This window comes from Corticium candelabrum, chromosome 22, assembly GCF_963422355.1.
Source record: "Corticium candelabrum chromosome 22, ooCorCand1.1, whole genome shotgun sequence".
Classification (NCBI taxonomy): domain Eukaryota; kingdom Metazoa; phylum Porifera; class Homoscleromorpha; order Homosclerophorida; family Plakinidae; genus Corticium; species Corticium candelabrum.
Window position 1 is genome coordinate 1,411,392 of NC_085106.1, and position 25,000 is coordinate 1,436,391.

Genomic DNA, 25,000 nt, shown 5'->3' on the forward strand with positions numbered 1-25,000 from the left:
TTCTTCAATGCGTCGGTCTCTCCATGGGCTTGGTGGTGGATTGTGCCCTTTGATTTCTGTGTACTCCTGATGACACACGTACGCTAATCCACGTTTGATAAGATCAACAGCAAAGTCGTACAACTCCTGAAAGTAGTCTGATGAATGAGTGACTTTCCATGGGTTGTGACCTGTATGCAATGCATGCAATACAATACACAAATCTTTATATGTGATAAAATATTATCAATAAAACAGCGAAGCTACACGATGTCCACAGAGCAGGTAACAAGGCAAACAAGAGATACTAATTATGTCACTGTGAGTGTAAAACATAACAATAAAAATTAAACTAAATTAATAACTTTCATAATTTTAATAATTTTTTTGTGTGTGTGACTGTGTGTGTGTGTGTGTGTGTGTGTGTGTGTGTGTGTGTGTGTGTGCGTGTGTGACTGTGTGTGTGTGTGTGTGTGTGTGTGTGTGTGTGTGTGTGTGTGACTGTGTGTGCGCGCGCGTGTGTGCATGTGTGTGTGTGTGTGTGTGTGTGTGTGTGTGTGTGTGTGTGTGTGTGACTGTGTGTGTGTGTGTGTGTGCGCGCGTGTGTGCGTGTGTGTGTGTGTGTGTGTGTGTGTGTGTGTGTGTGTGTGATGTCATGATAATTTAGTGACATCATATTAATACTAATTAATGAGTGACACCATTTCCACAGTTTCAGTGTTTCATTGCTCATGTAGCAGTATGAACGTTTTGCAAATCTATTCAAATATAGTTTAATAATTTTTAATTTTAATAATTTTGGTTAGACACTCTTTTTCCACACATTAACCCTTGAAAGACATTCATTCCCTCACCTAGCCACTCAACCATATCTTTGATTCCAGTGAAAAACCGTTCCTCTTCTTTCTCAGGGTTGGTGTCATCGTATCTCAAATAGCAAAGGCCACCGTGAGCCTTTGCATATGCAAAATTAAAGTTGATTGCTTTTGCGTGTCCGATGTGAAGAATACCATTCGGTTCAGGAGGAAAACGAGTCATGACCTTTTAAGAAGAGAGTAAGTGAGACATAATAGGATAGTAGATGAGTTGATTGGTTTACTCGTCCGCCTGTTATGTTAAGGTGATGTTGCAACAAACTCATTGTGTTTGGAGTTACCACGTAGCCTTCGGTTGTGTAGTTCTCCCCTGTAAGATAATAGACAATAGACACTACAGACAGACAGACAAACAGATGGACAGACAAACAGACAGACGGACAAACAGACAGAGATGCACACACGGACAGACAGACTGACAAACAGACAGATAGACAGACAAACATACATACATACAGACAGATTGCTGGGGTGTGGTCTGAGTGCCTCAGGAGCCTCCAAATCCACCATCGAAGGGAGCCAAGGAACAGATATGTCACTTCAGATTGCAGGCCTGACATTGTCATGTTCGATTCTGAATCAGCTTCCAACCTCGACCTGGACATCTCTCTAGCCCACCCTTGGAGTGCGGATGCATTTCCAAGCTCTGCCGATAGAACAGGCGTCGCTGCTAAACAACGAGAGAATAGGAAGGCGGCAAAATACAGCCAACAAAAGCTCCCTGGGACTTCAGTTCTCAAAGCCATCCCCTTGGTATTCGAACATTTCGGTGCATGGGGAGAAGAGGCCAGGAACTTCTTGCGAAAGCTAGCAGCTTTCTCATCAGACGAAGTTGGTCAGCCAAACGCACCGGAATTTGTGGACTTCTGGCGTAAACGATTTTCAGTGCAGCTGCAAAAGTGCAACGCACGGGTCATTCAGAAGAAATTGAATGTGTTGTGTGGTGGGTGTCAGATTCCCGAGTCACTCAGCACTCAATTCTTTTATCATTAGTGTACTTTTAGTTGTCTCTTTTGCCTCAGAAAATATGTATACACTTACCTATGAACACTATAAAGCATTTAGCTTTAGTCGAGTAGTTTCTGCTGTGATGTATGATAGTGTGATTGTAAGAAATAAATGATTCTTTACAGACAGACAGACAGCCAGATAGACAGACAGAGACAAACAGATGGAAAGACAAACAAACAGACAGACAGACAAACAGACAGACAAACAGACAGAGATGCACAGATGGACAGCCAGACAGACAGACAGAGACAAACAGATGAAAAAAGACAAACAAACAAACAAACAGACAGACAGACAGACAACAAACATACAGACAGACAGGCACACAAGCAAACAAGCAAGCAGGCACACACACAGCCATACATATAACAGGCAACACTTTGGATTCACCTGCTTTATGAAAATTAGCAGCTTCGCCAATCAACAGCCCTGACGTCTTCGATGACTCATCATCAGCAACATCAGCTTTTACCTTATGTACCACCTTATTCTTTTCCTTGTCATTCTCTTTCACTGCCTGAATTAGAATGAAAAACAGCATAGTATAAACAAACTAGTGGCAATAATTAATTAATTAATTAACCAACTTTTGCTTTGGGTATCTTAACATCATCTGCTGCAGTCTTGGGTCCCAATATAGCAGCCACCTGTAATGTACATACAATAGAAGAACAACCTTTGATAATAGATTTGAAAATCAGCTATTAGTTTAGTTGTACCTGCTTCTCCATCTCTTCCTTTATGATCTTTCCGTCTGCCCATTTCATGGCCTTTCGTACTTCCGCTGATACAAAGAAGTAACAACGTTACAAAAAGTATGAATTCTGGCAGACAGGCCCACAAGCCAAGACAAACAAATAGACAAACAATTAAATAAACAACAAACAAACAGACAGACAAGCAAACAAACAGACAGACACAAAACACACACAAAGAAATGAACAGAGAGACAGACAGAAAGACGACAAATAGACAGACAGACAGACAGACAAACAGACAGACAATATACATAGTGACCTAACTGGAGTACACATCCATCAAATAACAAAGGGTTTATTCTTAATAAACAAATCAATATTCTACACCAAAGTTTGCCAGCATCCTCGTGGGTCTAGCACAGGTGGACCTTCTGGGTGGTGATTTGAACATCTACGTCTACTGATGGACAATGCCGAAACTGCAGAGGATATTTACTTTGCTTCTTGCATAGCAGAAGAAAAGCTTCCTAAGTCAGCTTGCAAGTTACTGTCATCAGCTCGACTTATTGCTCTTCCTAAATCGTCATGTGATGTGCGACCAATTGCTATTGGTGAAGTGCTATGGTGCATCACTGTGAATACTATCTGCTGCCAGCTCAAACAATCACTTTCCAAGTTCTTTGCCCCAATACAACATGGTGTAGCAACAGGTGGCAAATCTGAGCTGGTTGTAAACCACATATAAAAACAGACGTCAAAATGCCTTCAACTCCATCAGAAGGTCACATTTGATGCAGATGGTATACAAGTCCTTTTCCAGAAATATACAACCCGTGTTCCAGATGTACTCTGATAGCAATCCACTAATCTACACCAATGGTAAAACAGTATCAATGTTTTCTTTAGAGGAGGGAATCCACCAAGGAGACCCACTTGGTCCTGCTTTATTTTCAATCACTATTCAGCACACATTGTTAGAGTTACAGAAGACTAACCCAAACGTCACTTGCTTGGCATAGTTGGATGAAGGTTTGTCTTGGGGCCAATTGATGCAGTTGTATCAGCATCGAATCATCTCAGATCTTCCCTTTCACCAATTGGATTGGAAATCCAAGACAAAAAATGTGAATTGCTTTCTTCTACCGCATCAGTCTCTTCTGATGTCACATTTCCTGTTTGAAACGACGGTATCATTGTCCTGGAGACCCCAGTTGGTAACAGCTCATTCATTTCAAAAGTTTGCACTGACTTTGCACAGTCAGAAAGCTTGCAATACACAGAGTGCCATGTTACTTCTTCGCTACTGCTATGCTCATCGTTTGTGTCATCTACTCAGGAACATTCCTCCCGATGAGCTACGGCCTGCTACAATTATCCACAACACACAAACGCAAACTACGTTTACCAAACTGCTGAACGTCAATGACATGACCGCTGAAGCCTGGTCACAAGCTACTTTTCCAGTAAGGTATGGTGGTTTTGGAATGACTCCTGCAACTTAACTGTCACCTATTGCATTTGTCTCTGGTTGGGCTCACTCATTGCAAGTGTGACCGGACCGATTTCCAGATCTACAGCCACAAGTCGCTTCAGTAATCAGTCAAACAATGCCTTCAAGTGCTCAGGAAAATGGCATTAGTCACCATCTACAGCAGTGTCTGTGTCCCGGTCAGGCTCTGACAGACCTCGTCTCTAACACCAAAAGAAATCAGCATAGGTTGAATAAAAAACAAACAAAATCTCAAGTTCAGTACATGATTGACAATTCTTCTATCAAGGACACAGCTCATTTGAGATCCCTTCAAGAAAAGGGCTCAGGAGCCTGGCTAGACGTTATTCCCACCTCAAGAAAGCTTGCAATTATAGATTGAGGCATTGGCAAATGTAGACCCAACCTCATTAATGCTGCCAAGTAGAATAATCCAGGATAATTGAATGTGATTGTGGAAAGACACTGGACACCGATGGATACCACCTCATTTACTTGCAAGACAGGAGGGGGCCCAGTTTGGTCACACAACTCAATGGTCTCTGCTTGGTCCAAACGTTTGAAACGTGTGTCACTTCCTCACACTATTGAGCTAAGAGACTGTTACAGCAGCTCTCAATCCAGACCTGACATAGCTGTCCATAATGCAACTGACTTCAACGTTGAACTTGACGTCTCTCTGGCTCATCCGTGGAGCTCAGAAGTAATTTCTCATGCAGCCACACGGATGGATTAGCAGCTTCAAAAAGGGAAGAAAAGAAAATAGAGAAGTACTGTACAGCAAAGAAAGGCACACTGGTGGAAGTTCTCCTTGCTTGATTCCCTTGGTTTTCAAACATTTCGAACGTTGGGGGAATGGCGGAGAGAACTTTCTTCACTAGATCTCACTAGGATCACGTGATGAAGATGGAAAGCTGAATTCAATTTAATTTAAAACGTACTGGCGGCGACTACTGTCAATAACATTACAACGTTGCAATAGTAGTGTTTTAGCTAAAAAGATTGACAGAATAGTTTGTAGTAATGACTCTGTAGATGATAGCTACAAGCATCAGATGGCTGTCTGTTAGAGTTTTTCTTCTACGACCACTATGGTCGTTTATCTTGAACTCTTAGTGTTATATGTAGCTTTTCTGTATTAGCGTTGATGTTTTCAATAAATGTTCTTTGACAGACAGACAGATAGACAAACAGACAGACAAATAAACAGACAGACAGATAGACAAACAGACAGACAAATAAACAGACAGACAGACAGACAGACAGACAGACAGACAGACAGACAAACAAAAACAGACAGACAAACAAACAGACAGACAAATAAACAGACAGATAGACAGACAGACAGACAAACAAACGGGCAGACAAGCTGGCAAACCAAAGACAGACAAACATACAAACAAAAATCCATTCATACCCATAAGAGTGCCAGTGTTGAATCGATATCTCTTCGCCATTAGTTCATCTCTATTACCATCAATCAACTCCCGAACTTTATCTCTAACTTGTTCTGCAGATATCAACACACCCACACCACACGCCGCCTCAAAATCACGAACATCAATCGGATCCAAAGGATGAGTCTTGAAATACTCCACAGCAGCTAATAATAACGAAACTCATTTAAGCATATTTTATCCTTCATCAGTATTGCCATAGCAACCAGTTGTCTGAGGGTCTGACGCAATCTTTCCTGTTGCAATGTACTTGGAGACAAAAGTTAGTCTCTCTACGGATTTCACACGAGAAGCTACATTGTAGAGAAACTTGCCAACAGTCCAGTCGACACTGTCCGCGTGCTTGAGGGCCTGTAGTGTACGTATTTCCGGTTTCAACAGACGTAATTCGGATCAAGAGGGAAACTCTTACTTCTCTAATGGAACACTCTAGAGATTTAGCCAACGACGCATTTTTGAGAGTCTCTTCTGCTTTCTCGACGCTCAAACCAATACTGACAAATAACTCCTTTGTGCTCGACATGTTTAACGCACGCTAATACATAGACTAAGCGCTATCCCTAGCCTCGAAGTTCCAAACGGTGACAGTCTGCAACTTTGAGGCTACGAATTCTCCAGATGGTATCGCAAACCTGAAAAATAAGTGTAATATAGAAAATGTTTGATTTGTGCGGTTTCTTTATGATTACTGCAGAGTTGTCTAAAACTGGTTTGGAAATCCGAGGTTACCGATCTACGCATGTGCGACATTGTGTTTACGTAGTGAAAATGCGGCCGCCGGCAGAATTGGATGTTTTTCGTATTCCTCATTGTCGAATGAAACATTTGATGAATGAAGTCATCACTAAGGTTTACAAAACCCAACTTGTTACCTTAGGGGGCCTTACATTTCTCTCTTTCTTGTCTCTCTCTCACTCCAGCTAACAGACACAGATTTCTCAAATGCTGTACATCTTCGCGCTTTGTTGGGCTTCGTCGACAACCATTTTGAGATTTTTCAAAGCCACGAACAAATCGAAAACACGCACATCCTGAAGAGTCTGTTGGAGCGCATGCCTCGTGCGCAAATGAAATCTCTCGAGAGCGAAATCCACGAGCATCACAGACTGGCCAAAATGAGGAGTTTTATCGGCGATTTGAAGCTAAGAGTAGTGGAGGATGACTCGAAGGTTGTTGAATGTGGAATGACATTGAAGGCAGCAATACAACAGTTTGCTGGTGATTTCTTTCCTCACATGGAGGAGGAGGAATCGGTTAGAACTGTTAGGGATGTAGATTGTCAGTTTGTTTGGTTGTCTGTCTGTGTTTGTTCCCTTAGTTGTGTGTTTGTTTGTCTGTCTTTGTCTGTATGTTTGTTTGTCTTTGTATGTATGTTTGTCTGTCTTTGTCTTTATGTTTGTCTGTCTTTGTCTGTATGTTTGTCTGTCTTTGTCTGTATGTTTGTTTGTCTTTGTCTGTATGTTTGTCTGTCTTTGTCTGTATGTTTGTCTGTCTTTGTCTGTATGTTTGTCTGTCTTTGTCTGTATGTTTGTGTGTCTGCCTGTATGTTTGTCTGTCTTTGTCTGTATGTTTGTCTGTCTGTATGTTTGTTTGTCTGTCTTTGTCTGTTTGTCTGTCTGTCTGTATGTTTGTCTTTTTTTGTCTGTATGTTTGTGTGTCTGCCTGTATGTTTGTCTGTCTTTGTCTGTATGTTTGTCTGTCTGTATGTTTGTTTGTCTGTCTTTGTCTGTTTGTCTGTATGTTTGTCTGTCTTTGTCTGTATGTTTGTGTGTCTGCCTGTATGTTTGTCTGTCTTTGTCTGTATGTTTGTGTGTCTGCCTGTATGTTTGTCTGTCTTTGTCTGTATGTTTGTCTGTCTGTATGTATGTTTGTCTGTCTTTGTCTGTATGTTTGTCTGTCTTTGTCTGTATGTTTGTCTGTCTTTGTCTGTATGTTTGTGTGTCTGCCTGTATGTTTGTCTGTCTTTGTCTGTATGTTTGTCTGTCTGTATGTTTGTTTGTCTGTCTTTGTCTGTTTGTCTGTCTGTCTGTATGTTTGTCTTTTTTTGTCTGTATGTTTGTGTGTCTGCCTGTATGTTTGTCTGTCTTTGTCTGTATGTTTGTCTGTCAGGCCACATGCCAGTGAGTTGGTCTTTATGTTTGTCTTTGTGTTTGTTTGTCAAGCAGCCAATTGGTTTATTGTTTCTGTGTGTCTATGTTTGTCTGCCAAGCATGTCAACATCTGATTGTGTGTGAAGGTTGTCCAGCCACTTCTAATGGAATATTTTACAAAGGACGAACTCAGAGCTCTCAAGTCTACAATACTTAGGCTACACTCTTTGCCAAACAACAGTGTAAGACATCTGTTTTTCTCATCTCTGCATCGTGTCATTGACTAGGATTTTGTCTTTCAGCCGTCACAGGAAGAACTGTTAGTCGAAGAATGGAACAAGTCCGTCTCATTCAGCTGCAATCAGGTCGACTACCATACTGATTTACCAGACGAAGTGTGGCTGAAAATTTACGGATATCTCAACCCTCGTGACCTCAGCAGATGTGCTAGAGTTTGTAAAGTTTGGTTGGGCATGTCACGTGATATGTCACTGTGGCATTCCATTTGGCCGACACAATGGGCCAAAGGGAAATGGTCGTTTGAGCCTCCAGAGGATGAGGAAGAACACGATGATACGGTAGACAGAGCAATATGTTGTAGGCGTTCGGATGGTTTTATGGGGTGGGAAGACGAGGACGAATGGAAGAACGACGAGTTTGATGTGGAGCATTGGGTGTTGACACGCATAGTGAAGCATCTTTTGCCATCCGTGGGCACAGCAGTGAAACGACTTGGACTTGGACACAGTAAAGTACTTACTAATGCACTGGTGAGTGTATGATGCAGCACACATGGACACACACACACACACACACACACACACACACACACACACACACACACACACACACACACACACACACACTGATCATTTGTGTGGACATCAACAGATGACGCAGATCTTTCGGCTATGTCCCAATCTCCTTTATCTTGACGTCTCATACACACGCGTTTCAGACAAAGCATTTAGCAGGTGTGTATCAACATCTTACTTAACCTCATCTCTTGCCATTAGCAACACCATCTTCCTCTGTCTAGCGTAAGCTCTCCCCACCCTTTCTGTCTCACATACTTGGACCTCTCTGGCTGCTCATCCATCACCGATCAAGCTCTAAAACACCTGGCGATTGCATTCCAAACAAGAAGCGTATCACCGTGTGGTGACTGCGACTGCGAAAGTTGGAGATCAAATCGCAGAGAAACGACAAGAAGGAGACCATTGTTGGTCAGTCTGAGCCTCTCCGGTTGCTACCAGATTACAGACTCGGGCCTCAGGTATGCTCACAGTTCATACACGCTCAAAACTCAGTAACATCCATTGACTCTGTCTGTTTAGTGTCTTGGCTGGGAGTGGGGGCTTACTCAATACCACACACTTGGATCTCTCTGGCTGTATGAACGTGTCCGGCGTCGGTCTCACGAACGCTATCAACACGTGCACGAGACTCAATCACGAGGAGCTGTTCTATTGCGATAACATACTGGATGGTCCGTATCCCGAAACGGCAAGCGGCTGTAGAAACGTCGGATCGTCCCGACGCGTTTGCTGCAGAATTGACTATTAGATGATCGTTGTATTGCATTGATTGGAACACTGTAGTATGCCATGGTATGTCAGTTGTGTATCGCTTTTGTAATGCTGGAGTTTAGTACTACTGGTAACAGATTACTTTCATCACATCAGGTTGATCTTACAATGTGGCCGTGCACTGTGTACTAAATGTTTTTGGCAGGCTGATATGTCTGGTGAAGAATGGGGTGGGGTTGGTGATTTGTAATGGGGAGTTGGATATTGAGTAAGAAAGTTTTGGTACACAACTTCTAGCCTCGACACTAAGCCGTCCTTTGCCTTCAGTGGTCCTTCCACGCAATGGGGTAATATCACGTGATCGTAAAGTTGTGTGTGTCCATGTGTGTGAGTGTGTATGTCTGTGTAAGTGTGTATGTCCATATGTGTGTGAGTGTGTATGTCCATGTGTGTGTACGTGCGTGTCCACGTGTGTTGGATGTGTCCATGTGTGTGAGTGTGCATGTCCATGAGTGTGTAAGTGTGTATGTCCATGTGTGTGTGTGAGTGTGTATGTCCATGTGTGTGTGCGTGTCCACGTGTGTCCATGTATGTGAGTGTGTATGTCCATATGTGTGTGAGTGTGTATGTCCATGTATGTGAGTGTGCATGTCCATGTGTGTGAGTGTGTATGTCCATGTGCGTGTGAGTGTGTATATCCATGCATGTATGTCTAATAAAAAAACTATAAATATTAATACATTTTTGTCTATATTATAAATAAAAAATAAACTTTCTTTGCTTTACAAGACAAGATCACATGAATCACCCCCTTGCATGGAAGGTCCACTGAAAGTAAAGGAAGGCCTACTGTCGAGGCTACACAGCAACCACTCAGTGGCTGTAGGTAGCTAGTATGCCTTGTTCAAGCTCCTGGCCACTGTTAGTTGTACATGTACACGTGGTTGATATCAATCTTAAGTGTTACAGAGTTGGTCCTAAATTCTCTCGTTTTCTGGGCTGTCGTCTGTTAGAGTTCCTGTTTGTCTCAAGCCAGAAAGATGAGCTGGACGTGGTCCATTGGAGTGAAGTTAATGTTTGTCAAATAGTCTACACCAACTGTACACTACACGTATGTCTGTGTCTGTACGATTACTTGTCACACCACAGTATGTCTACTTAAATTGAATAAATTAATATAATTAATCAAAATTTTGAGACTCCTGCAATGAATAGTGTCAAAGTTTTGGTTAATTAAATTAATTAATTAACACCTTCATAAGACAACACACACACACAGACAGAAGCACACACTTGGACAAACACACAACACACACACTTGGATAAACACACAACACACACACTTGGATAAACACACAACACACACTTGACAGACAGACAGGCACAGACACAGACACACACACACACACACACACACACACACACACACACGAACACACAGACACGCACACACAGACACGAACACACAGACACGCACACACAGACACACACACACACAGACACAGACACACAGACACACACACACACACACACACACACACACACACACACACAGACACGAACACACAGACACACACACAGACACACACACACACACACACACACACACACACACACACAGACACGAACACACAGACACGCACACACAGACACGAACACACAGACACGCACACACAGACACACACACACACAGACACAGACACACAGACACAGTGTAATCGCCACAGGGTGTTGTGTGTCAATTTCTTCACACACTAAGCATCGAATGCGTCGTCATATTCATGTTTTCATCCTATTACATAACACATCAATTAAGTTCTAAAAGAATTTCCGTCATTACTGATCTCACATGCTATATTCATTGTGTCTGAAATTTACAAACGATGACTAAATAGAGATTGCAACTATAATGATTTCGCTATACACACAAATATTCAACTAGATTTCTTGTCAGAATCTTGACTTTTGTTCTTCTTTAGACTGTTGAGGTAGTCCTGCTGTGAGGCGGCAAGCACAGCTGCTAATATTTGGTCATCCTCCCACTCACTAAAGCCTACAAAGACGTGACCATGTTGGATGATATCACACACAATAAATATCATACATACACAGACAAGTATTCAAACATACAGACAAATGACTATAGTGGACAAACGTGAATACAAACAACATACAAACCTAACAAAGTTGGAGGAACGTTGGAAACCAAATCGTGATAGGCAGTACTTGTAGCGAAGCCTAATGCTGCTGAGACTTGCTCATCTGAGGGCACGTCTTCTCTACTAGCAGAGGCTTGTGCTTCTAGAGACGAGGCAGTCGATACAGGCAACTTGCTTCTACTACGAGGCTGCTTGTCCTCCGGATGAGGAGAGTGACACGGTGAGTGACATGGCGATGACACTGGCGATTCGTTCTTTGGAGAGCCTGCGGGTGACCGTGAATACGGAGAATGTCTGGGAGAGTGCGACGACGACCTTCGATGTCTGACTGCCATTCCATCTCCACGTGTCCGTGCAGCACCTGGACTCGAAGCCAGTGCTAGAGGCAACGTCGTTGAGATAGAAGCGTTGTGAGGAGGAGCTGCAGCTGACGCTGCTGGCGTCTTTTGTCTCGGTTTTTCAGTTCCACTAGTGGCTACTGGACCAAGCGGCAACGGTGATACAGATGATTTACTACAACCTGCTACTCCAACTGGCATGGACAGCTGAGGAAGGGTAGTTGATCCTGATGAAGCGGATGCCTCAGCATGTTCACTCTAAAGAGCAAATGAGTCGCATACTATAATTCAAGACAGACAATAGAAGGACAGACAGACAGACAGATTGACAGACAGATGGACATACAAACGGACAGACAAACAGAGAGATGGACAAACAGACAGACAGACAAACGGATGGACAGACAGATAGACATACAGACAGACAGGCAGACGGATGGACAAACACACACACACACACACACACACACACACACACACACACACACACACACACACACATGCACACTCAAAGGCCAAGATCTAGACCTCTACTTTACTAACACATTTTTCTCGTGCTCGTTTCTCGTTCTCCTTCAACCACTCATAGTAAGACTCCCTAGCGACGGCCTCCTCTAACGCCTCATTCGTTGCCTCCCAATCAGTCGCATGCATTTTATCCTCTAACATCGTCTGCTCAATAATATCCAACTCGGACGTCTTCAGTGACTCCTCCATTAACGTACGATCCGCCAACTACAGTCACATTCACAAGACTTAGTGAATGCGTGATAACCCAATAGAATACAATGTGTGTTGCACATACCCCTGGCTGGTGTCCAGCCAGTCCCAAACCGACGCCTATAGTCGCAGAGTATGGGTCAATCACTGAGTTGTAATGCATGTCTTGATGGTAACTCAAACGGACTGGCGCATTATCAGTCTCGTAGACACCGTGGAATATATTAATTGGCTCTACAAAGGCCACACTAATTATGCTACCCCACAAAGTCCTATCACAATGTGTGTGTGTGTGTGTGTGTGTGTGTGTGTGTGTGTGTGTGTGTGTGTGCGTGTGTTTCTGTCTGTCTTTCTATTTGTCTGTCCATCCATCCGTCTGTCTATATGTCTACATGTCTGTCCATTCCAACTAATGTCCGTCCATCTGTCTGTCTACATGTCTGTCCATTCAACTAATCCCACCTGCACTATAGTGGTACACTTGTATTGCCCTATTGAACATTTCCGACATGGCCTGTATCTCCAGATGGTTGCCATGGCAATGTTCTGACCGTTTGCGATTGACATACGCCGTAAAGTCCTCGGTGACATAATGTGAGAAGTAGTCCCTGTTCTTCATCATGTAGTCCATGCACTGCTGACGAAGATCTTGATGCATTTCCTGATCACCATACACTTGATCAGCTAATACCACAACACAACACAAAGAGTAAATACAAATCATTAAATCTCTACAATTGTTAATTCTGTTGAGAAGAAACACTAAGGAATCATTTTTCCAAACAAATAATCTAATAGAAATAAGACAAACAGACCACAGACAGACAGACAATAAACAGATAGACAGACAAACAGACAGACAGACAAACAGACAAGAGACAGACAAACAGACAAGAGACCGACAGACAGACAGACCGACCGACAGACAGACAGACCAACCGACAGACAGACAGACAGATAGGTTGTTATATTTGAACTCTTACTCTACCAATAACAATCGCTAACTTTACGTATGCATAACAATAACAGTCAATGAACAAAATGTTGAACGTCTTCATCATACAGAAAATCATCAAAATTGCACTTAGACAACTTCGACAACTTTTTAAAAATCACACGAGAGTTACAAGACTGTACAACTACAGACAGTTGCTTTCTCCATCTATCTCTAAAGTCTGTTTCGCTGCTTTTTCCATTTGCATCTTTTGAAAGTTTGGAGATCTTATCGAGATAGTCTTCAGCCATAGGGCCCCAAAAGCCAAAGTGTTCAAAAACCAGTGGAATATAGCCTCGTCCCCAGACTCTCTCACGCTAGTCTTGTCTGGTGCCCGTATGACAATCTCTCGCGCCTGGAATTGTCATACGAGCACCGGACAAGACTAGCGTGAGAGAGTCTGGGGACGAGGCTAAGTGGAATACATGTTGTATCAGATTCTGGTATAGACTGCTGTTGACCATATTTTGTCATTTTGCGTTTTTCTCTCAACTCAGCTGCATAGCCTGATATTTTGGCAGCTGATTGTACGATGTCACAAGAATGTGGATGAGCAAGTGAAATGTCCAGGTCTTTTGTCAAGTGTCCAGTGGGATCACATGTTGTTATATCCGGCCTGTTCTCAGAGTCAGTATACCTTTTTCTTGGCTCAACTTGATGAGGAATATTTAATTAACTCGTCTAAACATTTAGCCCAAGTTGACACGATTGTATTGTGTTGCCATACTGGGCCACCACCAAACTTGCAGGTCAATAGATGATAATCATGTTCATCAAGGCTTCTACCACAATCACACTTGGTAACAATCTGGGAATATGGTAAAGGAATACCAAGTCTAAAAATGCTGCCACACGAAATTCTGAGGACTTTACAACAAATTTTGGTGCTGAAGGAATAGCTTGAAGCCATGATCCTGCTCCACGTCCCTGACATGACCTTATCCTAGCAGCATGTTTGACAGAGGATGCTTGCATCACACATGTTGCTGCATTGCCTCCAGCAATATCCGAGCTCAGGCGATTTTGGAGTTTTACTGGATTTGCCATAAGCCCAGACAAAGACTGAGGTATGAGTGTCTCTCCATCTGATCCTACGGTGGAAGGAGGCTTGCTATTGCCTTGCAAAGATGCTGATAGAAAGGAGGTGGACTCGCACAGTTAAGGCTGTCAAATAGATCTATTCTAGATGGAAATCTTCGAGGAATCGTGCTCACTGAATAGCACCATGAACCCACAAAAGCAGCAGCAGAGATTTGTGTCAAGTTTGTAATGCCAAAACCTCCCAACTTGATCTTAAGAGATGCTTGCTTCCATGTCAGTTCATCAAGTGCACTCAACCCCAATATTGCTGCAAAATCATCTCTTGATAGCTGATCATGAATGTGAGAAACTTGGTGTAGAATTGGAAGAGGCACACACCTTGCTAAATGATTCAGTGTAGGCACATGACAGTACCGCAGCAAGAGAAGTGCGCTTTGAGGATCATTCAAGTTGAGCAGTTGAGAACAAAGGCCTTCACCTGCAGCCGCTGATTTGCTAATCTAGACTGGACATAAGAATCATTGCCAATAGGCATCCCAAGGATATCAACACCAGACGATACTATGGGAACTGAGAATCTGTTTACATTATTCTCTTTGGCTGATGGCAAATATATTTCACACTTTCTATCATATACAGACAGACAGACAGACGACAAACAGACAAGAGACAGACAGACAGACATACAACAAACAAACAGACAGATAGGCAGACAGACAGACAAAAGACTGACAGACAGACAGAAGACAAAAGACTGACAGACAAACAGACAAAAGACTGACAGACAGACAGACAGACAGATAGACAGACAAAAGACTGACAGACAGACAGATAGACAGACAAAAGACAGACAGATAGACAGACAAAAGACTGACAGACAGGCAGACAAAAGACTGACAGACAGACAGATAGACAGTCAGATAGACAACAGACAGACAAGAGACAAGAAACAGACAAATAGACAGACAGACAGACAGACAACAGCAGACAACTGACAGACAGACAGACACACAACAACAGACAAACAAACAAGACACAGACGGACAGACAACAAACAGACAGACAAAAGACAGACAGACAACAGGCAAACAAACAACAAACAGACAGACAAACAAACAGAAGTGTACTACAGTAGACACACAAACGGATGGCCAGACAAACAAAATACATACAAACGACAGACAAACAACATACATACAAACACACACAGACAAAGACCAGACACCTCTAAAACATTACAACACCACTCCTAAAACAAACGCCAGACAAACAACAATGCCTACACTCTACATTCACTAAGTCACCATCATACTAAACCAAGTACAACAAAACACGTCACACACTCACTGACCAACAGCTCTAAACAAACACGCGCCGTCCTCGCCCATTTTCTTGATCACAAAGCCTCGTTTCTCTTTCAACTCCTTCTCGAAACGCACCTCGTCCTACCCGAACCCCAAAATCAACACCACCACCTCGATCTCGACCTCCATATGCGCCTCATGCGCCTCATACCTCCGCCGTGTAGCGACGACTTGCCGAGCCGCTCACGTTTCGCTCGTATTCGTCGCCGCTGTTGCATTCGGTCGCCTTTTGTTCGCTCTCCTCTTTCGTTTCGCGCCGCTTTCGTCTCGCGCGCGTCGTGCTCGACGCCTCGGCGACGGGAAACTTTCGCGTCTCGACGGCCGGGTCGTCCCTTTCGGGGGACCCGGCGCTCCAGTTTTGACGGGGACTAGATCTTGGTTGTGTCTCGCTGTCTGAGTCGGATTCTTGTTTTTCTTTCGTGTTCTTCGCTGGTTTTTTCTTCGGTAGGATTGTCATGTCACTTGTGACTGTGCGCAAGCGCAATGGCGTGTTCCGGTGTTGGTCTCGCGTGGCCAACCGAGATGCGCGAGTTATGCAGCTAATACAAATTATGTTCAGTATGTTGATACAGTGCAAACTTTCTTTACGTTTAGTGTTATATATGATTTATAATTTTTTGTTTAATTACACTTGATTAATAAAATTTGATTATAAATGTTACATTTAATTATCAATACAGTATGTGTGTTTACACATGAAGTGACGTCACAGACTGCCACGCCTACTATCATGGCGCGCTGTCTGGTCTCTAAAATTTTCATCCCCACTCTCCGAATGGAGTCAGAGGCTACAGCGACTAGTCATAAACTACTGCTCAGAGCCGGCCTAATACGTCAAACGTCGGCAGGCATCTATAGCTACCTTCCCCTCGCCGTGAAGTCGCTACAAAAACTTGAGAGATTAATCGACGAGGAGATGACTGCCATTGATGGGACGAAGCTGGCCTGTCCGTCACTAGCGCCCGCTCAACTGTGGAAAGAATCCGGACGATGGAATGCGATGGGAGGCGAATTATGGAGGATAAAAGACCGAAAAAATGTCGACTTCTGTTTGGGTCCGACTCATGAGGAAATTGTCTCATCTCTGATGGCATCAGAGCTTCAGTCGTATAAACAACTACCTCTCAGGTTGTATCAGACGACGACAAAATTTAGGGACGAGATGAGGCCGCGATCTGGCTTATTGAGAAGCAGAGAGTTCATCATGAAAGACATGTATACGTTTGATGTGTCTGAAGAAGCTGCTAAGACGACTTATGAGCTTGTCTGTGAGGCGTATGGGAGAATTCTTAAACGCCTTGATGTTCCCTTTATTAAAGCTGAAGGGGATGTGGGGCAAATTGGTGGTTCAATGTCACATGAGTTTCACATTCCTGCCGAGTGTGGGGAAGATCACGTGATCGTTTGCACAGATTGCAAAGTGTCAGTAAATCAGGCCATTATGACGCAAGATAACAGTGTGTCATCGATTCGAGGATGTCAACTGGCAACGAACTGTCGATCACACTCTCACAAAGCGATAGAAGTTGGTCATGCCTTCTATCTTGGTACCAAGTACTCGGAAGTGTTCAGGGTGACTTTCACTGATGACAATAGAGAGAAACGTGTGGCTGAGATGGGATGTTTTGGTATCGGTGTGAGTCGTCTCCTCCAAGCTTGTATCGAGGCTCTGTCCCCACCCAGTGGTGACCAAATCATATGGCCGACTCAGATTGCACCATACAAAGTGTGCATCGTACCGATAGATACGAAAGAAGACAATTCTGCGCATCAGTTAAATTCCCTAGCTGAGACTCTTTATGATACACTGAATGATGGGAGAGTGCCTGTCTTGGATAGTGATGTTATTATAGATGATAGGATGCATTTGTCTGTTGGTGTTCGACTCGCTGATGCTGCTCTTGTTGGATATCCGATGCTCGTTGTTCTCGGTAGTAGGACAATAGAGAACGGTCTTATAGAACTGCAGCATCAGTACAGTGGAGAAACCGAGTATCTTACTTTTGAATCTTTGGTGGCAAAGCTGCAGACATTCATGATGTAGATGGATTTGTAGTGGACTAGCAGTATTAATGTAATACTTCATAACCACAACCATGTCTGCTGTCTGTCTGTCTGTCTGTCTGTCTCTTTTATTTTCAACATCAATACATACAGTGAATATCAGTATAAAAGGCACCGCAGCTAAACAGTTAGTTCTCGACCCATGGGTCTGTCTGTCTGTCTGCCTGCATGTTTGTCTGTTGATTAACACGTTTGTCTGTTTATATTTCAGACTCTGGTTCACTTCTAATGAAAATCTATTAATTATGTATCCGCGTTCCCTACTGTTTTTGTCTGTTGATTTGTTCGTCATGCCAACAAGACTCGGCCAACATATCGCACACCATACACTGCTATTGTCCAAATGTGATCACGTCTCTTTTGAATTCTATACACTATATGTACATAAACTCACGGCTCTACATAATTCAACGTGCTCACATCAAAATATACAACATAGGGAAGATCTCGTAAAGACAGGTGTCGTGTATCTGGGAATCAAGATATCATAGCAAGTCATCTTCCACCTCCAATTTTGGGCAACACGGTTCGCTCTTTTACCTTCACCAATGACAGTCCAGGACCAGCACTTGGGGACTGAACTGTTGTTATACCCGTCGGTAGTTGCCGTCGTTGCCTCGATACGGCATGACCGGCATTACTGGGTCGAGATGCTTGAACTTTCGATGTCGGTGCCGTGTACGTTCTCTGATGTTTTGAATGACTGGCAACAGCAGCGGCTGCGGCTGCATTTGGAGCAAGAGGAATTGGTGGTTTCTTCTCATGGATGCTCATGTGAGCAGCAGCAGCAACACCTGGCTGATCATATGATGTAGCTAGTGTTACTCCCGTTGTTGGTCCCAACGGCGCAGCTTCAATCGGCGGTTTCGGTAACTTTCTCTTTAGCCAGGGATGTCTCAATGCTGTCAACGGTGTCAGTCTACTTGCTGGATCCCACTCTAAACATTTTGATAAAAAGTCAATAAATAGATTATCATCACACCCTTTTAGTGCTGCAGTGATTGTCTTAGATCCTGGCGGCCCTCGAAACTTGCCTCTCCTCGACTTCCCACCTACTAGCTTCACTGTTCCATCCGTATGAGCGATGGCCCCACAATAACGAGGTTGTCCTTTCGAGTTAAAAAAATTCTTTGCTCTCTTAGATACCTCTAAGAGCTTAGTAGGTGGTTGACCACACAACTCGATTATACAAGCCAACTGATCGCTCTCATCCTCACCAGGAAAGATAGGATGGCCGGTCACTAACTCAGCAAGAATGCATCCAAAACTCCACATATCAATCGGCATCCCATACTTTGCTCCGAGAATAACTTCGGGTGCTCTATAGAATCGGCTCTGTATATACGTGTAGATACGTTGGTGATCATAGCAGCTCGAACCGAAATCGATGACTTTGAGTCCCGTCCGTCCTTGACTTTTAAGTAGGATGTTTTCTGGCTTTAGATCGCAATGAATGATGCGATTTCGATAGCACATCTCGAGACACTGCAATATCGAATGACCAAACTTCCTCACTAACTGCACACTGAAACCCTGAAACTTGTTCTTCTTGATCAACTCGTACAGATTGATGTTGAGCAGCTCGAACGTGATGCAGACGTGATTGCGGAACTGGAAATGCTCAAAGAGATGCACGACGTTACCGGATCCATCCGAGTCCTGCTTCTTGAGATGCTCGAGAATCCGAATCTCCTCCTGCGCCTGACGAGTGAACCGCTTCTCATTCCTCACCATCTTCAACGCGACAGTTTGACGAGTTTTGTGATCATACGCCTTCAACACCTGCCCAAAGCTTCCCTTTCCCAGCACTCTCAATACTTCATATCGATACGCCACATGATCATGAGCTACAGCCCCGTACGCGCCATGCTCATCATCAAAGCAGCAGTTCAGCGGTCCCCCGACCACTCCTTGCCGTTTCTTAGCCGAGGCTCCGACAAAGTAGATTTTCGAGTAGTTGAAGATCTCGTGGTGCTCGAATGACGTCAGTTTGTGCATGTACAGCTTCATCGCTTGGTCAGGTGTCATGGCTTGAGACTTGCCTGACACGTCGGTGCGACTGGATGAGCGAGAAAGGGAGGAGGAGAGTGGACGACCATTTACTGCTGGTAGACTCGTTCCCGCTCCGCGAGCGGCGCCTTTCTGGTCTCCACCGTCTGTATCTTCGTACAGCTGTTGGACATGAACGCCGCGTCCTTGCGTTTGGTGATCAACGACGGTTGATGTGTGAGCGACTGTTTTGAGTGGTGGAAGGTACTGACCGAGATGGAGTCCGTCTTGTGACGTCGCTGCTGCTGCCATTTCTCTCATTCGAGCGACCTGTGGCGTCTAGAGTGTCGATCACGGCTCCTACACGACAGATCAGTCTCTCAAATTGACGTTTCTGTGTGTCGAGTAGCGTAACAACCGTTGCTATAACATCAGCCAATCGGATCGCTCGAATCGACATGATGTCATGGATCGTGAGCAACACGTGATCCACCGGGTTGATATCGTTGATGCTTCAAGTGGCGCGTGTGACAACAAACGCGTTTAGAGCACCGCGTGATAATCCGATTGTCAGCACTCAAGCAGAAGTGACATGACGCCGCCCTGTTGTAACAGACTCTATATTCAATCAGCACGCGTCTTACTACGGCCTCATCCAAAGTGACATTCACTCACGAGGTTTCAGTGACGGACGCTGCGTGTCAATAGTCGGGGGAGAGGTGGACATCACACAACTGACAATTAGTGTGAAGAAAATGTGGAGAAAAGATACGAATTCGTGCGAGCATTCGCTTTTGGCACAAATCGGGAACGAACGAGCGCCAGGATAGGGAAATAGACTCTCAACAACATTGAAAACGCAATCGACATGCAATTGACATGCAAGTGGACATTCAGGAATAGATAGGAAGGGCTTCCGGTTGGTACTAGAGAGGACCGACCTCAGACACATATTCATCAACATTAGCTTAGCCTCATTACTACAAACATTCGTTAGCTATATCTAGAGTATGACCTTCAGAGTTCTATTCGAGGTTATGGTTTTGAAGTTGCCTTTCTACGAATGTATTTCTATAGAATTCCCTCCAGTTCACAAGGTTTCTCGAAGAAAGCTTGGCCCATAGTGCTGCTGGTGGTGAAATTGCGTTGCAGTTTCATATCACAGTGTCATTGGTTCTCTCTATACTGTCAGACAAGTATTGAAATTTGTCTATTAATTAATGCAGCTTAAAAATTTTGGCAATTTATTTATTGAAAGTTTTGGCAATTTATTTATTAAAAATTCTGGCAATTTATTTATTAAAAATTGGCAATTTATTTATTTATTAAAAATTTGGCAATTTATTTATTAAAAATTTGGCAATTATTTATTAAAAATTCTGGCAATTTATTTATTAAAAATTTGGCAACTCATTTATTTAAAAATTGGCAATTTATTTATTAAAATTTAGCATTTCATTTATAAAAAATTGACAACTTATTTATTAAAGATTTAGTATTTATTTATTTATTGAAACATTGGCAATTTATTTATTGAAAGTTTTGGCAATATATTTATTAAAAAATTTAGCAATTTATTAATTAAAAATTTGGCAATTTATTTATTAAAAATTTCTCAATTTATTTATTAAAATTTGGTAATTTATTAAAATTCTGGCAATTTATTTATTAAAATTTGGCAATTTATTTATTGAAAGTTTAGCAATTTATTTATTAAATATTTCGCAATTTATTTATTGAAAATTTGGCAATTTATTTATTAAAAATTTTTCAATTTACTTATTAAATATTTCTCAATTTAGTTATTAAAAATTTGGCAATTTATTTATTAAAAATGTTTCAATTTATTTATTAAAATTTGGCAATTTATTTATTGAAAATTTAGCAATTTATTTATTAAATATTTCAAAATTTATTAATTAAAAATTTGGCAATTTATTTATTGAAAATTTTGCAATTTATTTATTAAAAATTCTGGCAATTTATTTATTAAAATTTGGCAATTTGTTTATTGAAAATTTAGCAATTTATTTATTTAAAAAATTGGCAATTTATTTATTAAAAATTTTGGGCCATTTATTTATTGAAATTTAGCATTTTATTTATAAAAAATTTGACAACTTATTAAAGATTTTGTATTTATTTATTTATTAAAAATTGGCAATTTATTATTGAAAAAAACTGGCAATTTATTTATTGCCAAAACTTTTAAGCTGCATTAGTAGACAAATTGAATTTGACACTGAAAGTTTCAATACTTTGTCTGACAGTGGAGAGAAGTAACGATGCATAGGTCTGGTCTATACTGACATACATAATCATAGACATGCGGAAATTGCTTGCAACACAGAATGTACGCGTACATGGCTTTCATACCTGCAACCATGCAGTGCACATAATCTAGCTCTAACCTAATAATCACAGACACACCTTCAACAAGCAGACTGTTAGCGTTCGCCGGCCTTGTGTAAATGGTTTCAGCATCAATAATAGAAACACATGATCAAACGTTACCAAACGTTACTCAACGTGTGTACATGTACACCCACCATTGTGATCATCCATCTTAATAATTACATTAGACTGTTACTTGGAACTCGGAACCATATAAGTCTTTGATTACTCAGAAACAACAGTCCAGCCCAACCCAAGACTCACTGTCTACCTTTAGTGTCCTTTCACTATGTATTTTCTTGATGCAAAGCCTACTAAACTGATTAACAGACTATTTTAGGTCCACAACACAAATTACATATAAAAGCTCTTACTAAGCATTATGACTAATACGTTTGGATGAGCCACGATTACAGTCACTCATAGCAGGAAGACTGACTGACTGACCGACCTGTAGTGATATGACACGTTCGATATTTTTGTATCATGTCTATTGTAGTGTCGCAGCCTGTTCACTTGCTTCATCGTCTGAGTTGTCGTCTTGTTGCCATGTTTCCTGCATATTAAACATTACAGCATACACATGTGTCCCCCCAGTCCCCCCAGTCCCCCCAGTTCCCCCACCTCGGCACATACGGACATCACACAGTCACACGCATTAAAATTAAATTTGTGAGTTGACACAAATTAATGTACCTTCTTGAAGAGATCGATAAACTTTGCAATGTCTTCTCCTGTTGACAGATCAACAACATCCTGCAGCAAAATTACCAACTAGTCTGACACAACTAAATATATTGATTTTATTGACGCACGATGGGTAGTCTGGAGTATGCATCTTTGTTTGGTTGGATTCCTGCGTCGCTTGTTAGAAATCGAAACATTGGATGTTGAGGATCTGTGGACTCTGGTGTGAGGATGTCGGTCAGTTCTTCCCATGTAAAGAGCAGTGGCTCTGTGATGCTACTGAATGGATTGAAGTCGATTAGCATGTAAGAGTTCTAGACATACAAACAATTGAATTATTGTTCCAGCTCTGACGTTCTGTCTGTCTGTCTGTCTGTCTGTCTGTCTGTCTGTCTGTCTGTCTGTCTGTCTGTCTGTCTGTCAAATCTTTATATTTCATACATATGAACTATTACAAGCTATAGATACGAAAGTCTGTTATATATCAATTAGACCCACATGGGTCTCTAAAAAATTATCAACTTAGGTTGCATGCAATTGGACACTATATATGTCACTAATGTCATTTTCTTTGCTTCGTGAGCGGTTCATCTTCTGGATGAGAACCTTTGCGTTGCACCTTTGGAGAGCTGCAGCGAATCTTCTTCTCCAGTAGCACTTGAGATCTTGGTCACTGTTACCAAGGTCGATGTTTTTACTTAGTTGAGATAATTGAGACAGGAATGATTGTGCTTGTCTCCCCCAACGACCGAAGTGTTCCATAACTAGAGGCACGAAGTTGAGGCATACTCCACCCGGCAGGACCTTTGACTGGTATTTCTCGACTTTCCTCTCTTCCCTTCTTACTGCTGCTGCCCCGTCTTCTCGGGCTGCTCTTGACAAGATATCTGCACACCATGGGTGGGCCAAAGACACATCTAGTTCGACGTCTGTTCCGGTTACTGGATCCATGGTCGCTATGTCAGGTCGATCCTCGCAATCACAGTACCTTTCTCTGGGCTCTTTCTTGTGGTTTATGTGTAACTGGCTCAAACATTCGGACCAAACACCTACAATGGTATTATGGGTCCAGACAGGACCTCCTCCAGTCTTACACGTCATGAGATGGTATCCCTCAGAATCCAGGTCTTTTTCGCAATCGCATCTTGTAATCCATTTTGAGGATTCTACCGGCAATCCCAGTCTCAAAAAGGTCGCCAACTGAAATTCTTTTGGTTTTAGTGCAGACCTTTGTGAGTTCGGGATGGCATCTAGCCATGCTCCCGCCCCTCTTCCTTGAATTGACCTCAAACGCGATACTTCTTTTGGACAAGTAGCTGAGTCAATCCTTTCACTGACTTCAGACCTGAGCAGACTGTCTGTTAGCTTTCGCTGTAATTTTATTTCAGTTGTCAAACTGGATAGGTGGTAGTTGGGATGGATGGCTTGATGTAGTGGATGACTAATGGTGTTGTCTTCCTTGTTGGAAATCAGGTGGTCGACTACAAGACTGTCTGTCTGCCTGTCAGTTTGTCTGTCTGTCTGTCAGTTTGTTTGTCTGTATGTCAGTCTGTCTGTCTGTCTGTCTGTTATTGTTTTGCATAAAGTTAGCGCTTGTTATCGATAGAATAAGCGTTCAAATAAAACAATTTGTCTGTCTGTCTGTCTGTCTTTCTGTCTGTCTGTCTGTCTGTGTCTGTATGTCAGTCAGTTTGTCTGTCTGTATGTCTGTATGTCAGTCTGTCTGTCTGTCTGTTTGTCAAATACATATATTTTTCAAATCCAAAGAAATTTCCATCAAGAGCTTAAAACCTAGTCTCTAAGTAAAGTTCCTCTAAATCAACAACAAACACTTAAGGCTACAACAGATGACCCCATAGGGGGATCAGAGTACATTTAACCACTTAGTTTAAAACAAATTGATATTCGTCAAGGACACTGCAAGATTTTTGTCCAGCTGAAATTACTGCCATCTTCCTAGAGATCACATTTGCATTGCATTGCTGCAGCTTGATCGAAAATCGTCGTCTCCAGTGTGTCTTGAACTCAGCAATGTTAGATCGTCCATTGTCTTCCCTCCACAAAGCAGAGAGGACCCTCAAGTACTCAGACGCTTTCTCCCCCCAAGGGCCAAAATGTTCAA

The 25,000-nt window shown here is 42.4% G+C and overlaps 7 protein-coding genes across 7 annotated transcripts in view; 3 read left to right on the plus strand and 4 right to left on the minus strand.

Annotated features, from left to right (window-relative positions):
• LOC134197008 (glutamine--tRNA ligase-like) overlaps window positions 1-6,046 on the minus strand; it is a 14,578-nt gene extending 8,532 nt beyond the window's left edge. The window contains exons 1-9 of the mRNA XM_062666241.1: window positions 5,922-6,046; window positions 5,716-5,860; window positions 5,470-5,655; window positions 2,585-2,649; window positions 2,453-2,512; window positions 2,256-2,382; window positions 1,079-1,164; window positions 834-1,020; window positions 1-170 (exon numbers count right to left, since the gene is read on the minus strand). The exon at window positions 1-170 is cut by the window's left edge and continues 18 nt beyond it. Of these exons, the coding sequence (XP_062522225.1) occupies window positions 1-170; window positions 834-1,020; window positions 1,079-1,164; window positions 2,256-2,382; window positions 2,453-2,512; window positions 2,585-2,649; window positions 5,470-5,655; window positions 5,716-5,860; window positions 5,922-6,032 (1,137 nt within the window). The 5' untranslated portion in view covers window positions 6,033-6,046. The remainder of the gene's footprint in view (window positions 171-833; window positions 1,021-1,078; window positions 1,165-2,255; window positions 2,383-2,452; window positions 2,513-2,584; window positions 2,650-5,469; window positions 5,656-5,715; window positions 5,861-5,921) is intronic.
• LOC134197009 (uncharacterized) lies at window positions 1,368-2,034 on the plus strand. The gene has a single exon (XM_062666242.1). It carries the CDS (start codon window positions 1,419-1,421, stop codon window positions 1,845-1,847), a length of 429 nt encoding a protein of 142 aa, XP_062522226.1. The 5' UTR covers window positions 1,368-1,418; the 3' UTR covers window positions 1,848-2,034.
• Window positions 6,047-6,252: 206 nt separating the features above from the next.
• On the plus strand, window positions 6,253-9,293 carry LOC134197151 (F-box/LRR-repeat protein 5-like). Its single transcript, XM_062666419.1, has 7 exons — window positions 6,253-6,358; window positions 6,430-6,762; window positions 7,746-7,841; window positions 7,902-8,369; window positions 8,491-8,573; window positions 8,639-8,875; window positions 8,937-9,293. Exons 1-7 carry the CDS (start codon window positions 6,278-6,280, stop codon window positions 9,163-9,165), a joined length of 1,527 nt encoding a protein of 508 aa, XP_062522403.1. The 5' UTR covers window positions 6,253-6,277; the 3' UTR covers window positions 9,166-9,293.
• A 1,608-nt stretch (window positions 9,294-10,901) lies between these two features.
• LOC134197440 (OTU domain-containing protein 5-B-like) lies at window positions 10,902-16,219 on the minus strand. Its single transcript, XM_062666770.1, has 7 exons — window positions 15,896-16,219; window positions 15,732-15,825; window positions 12,808-13,029; window positions 12,431-12,579; window positions 12,169-12,360; window positions 11,307-11,883; window positions 10,902-11,181 (listed from the first exon to the last, which is right to left on the minus strand). The coding sequence occupies exons 1-7, from the start codon at window positions 16,199-16,201 to the stop codon at window positions 11,063-11,065; spliced, it is 1,659 nt and encodes a 552-aa protein (XP_062522754.1). The 5' UTR covers window positions 16,202-16,219; the 3' UTR covers window positions 10,902-11,062.
• A 263-nt stretch (window positions 16,220-16,482) lies between these two features.
• Window positions 16,483-17,941, plus strand: LOC134196966 (probable proline--tRNA ligase, mitochondrial). Its single transcript, XM_062666193.1, has one exon. It carries the CDS (start codon window positions 16,520-16,522, stop codon window positions 17,786-17,788), a length of 1,269 nt encoding a protein of 422 aa, XP_062522177.1. The 5' UTR covers window positions 16,483-16,519; the 3' UTR covers window positions 17,789-17,941.
• A 184-nt stretch (window positions 17,942-18,125) lies between these two features.
• Window positions 18,126-20,188, minus strand: LOC134196965 (dual specificity tyrosine-phosphorylation-regulated kinase 2-like). Its single transcript, XM_062666192.1, has one exon. The coding sequence runs from the start codon at window positions 20,116-20,118 to the stop codon at window positions 18,304-18,306; it is 1,815 nt and encodes a 604-aa protein (XP_062522176.1). The 5' UTR covers window positions 20,119-20,188; the 3' UTR covers window positions 18,126-18,303.
• A 2,164-nt stretch (window positions 20,189-22,352) lies between these two features.
• LOC134196967 (cell division cycle protein 123 homolog) overlaps window positions 22,353-25,000 on the minus strand; it is a 6,605-nt gene continuing 3,957 nt past the window's right edge. The window contains exons 11-13 of the mRNA XM_062666194.1: window positions 23,007-23,192; window positions 22,888-22,947; window positions 22,353-22,747 (exon numbers count right to left, since the gene is read on the minus strand). Of these exons, the coding sequence (XP_062522178.1) occupies window positions 22,682-22,747; window positions 22,888-22,947; window positions 23,007-23,192 (312 nt within the window). The 3' untranslated portion in view covers window positions 22,353-22,681. The remainder of the gene's footprint in view (window positions 22,748-22,887; window positions 22,948-23,006; window positions 23,193-25,000) is intronic.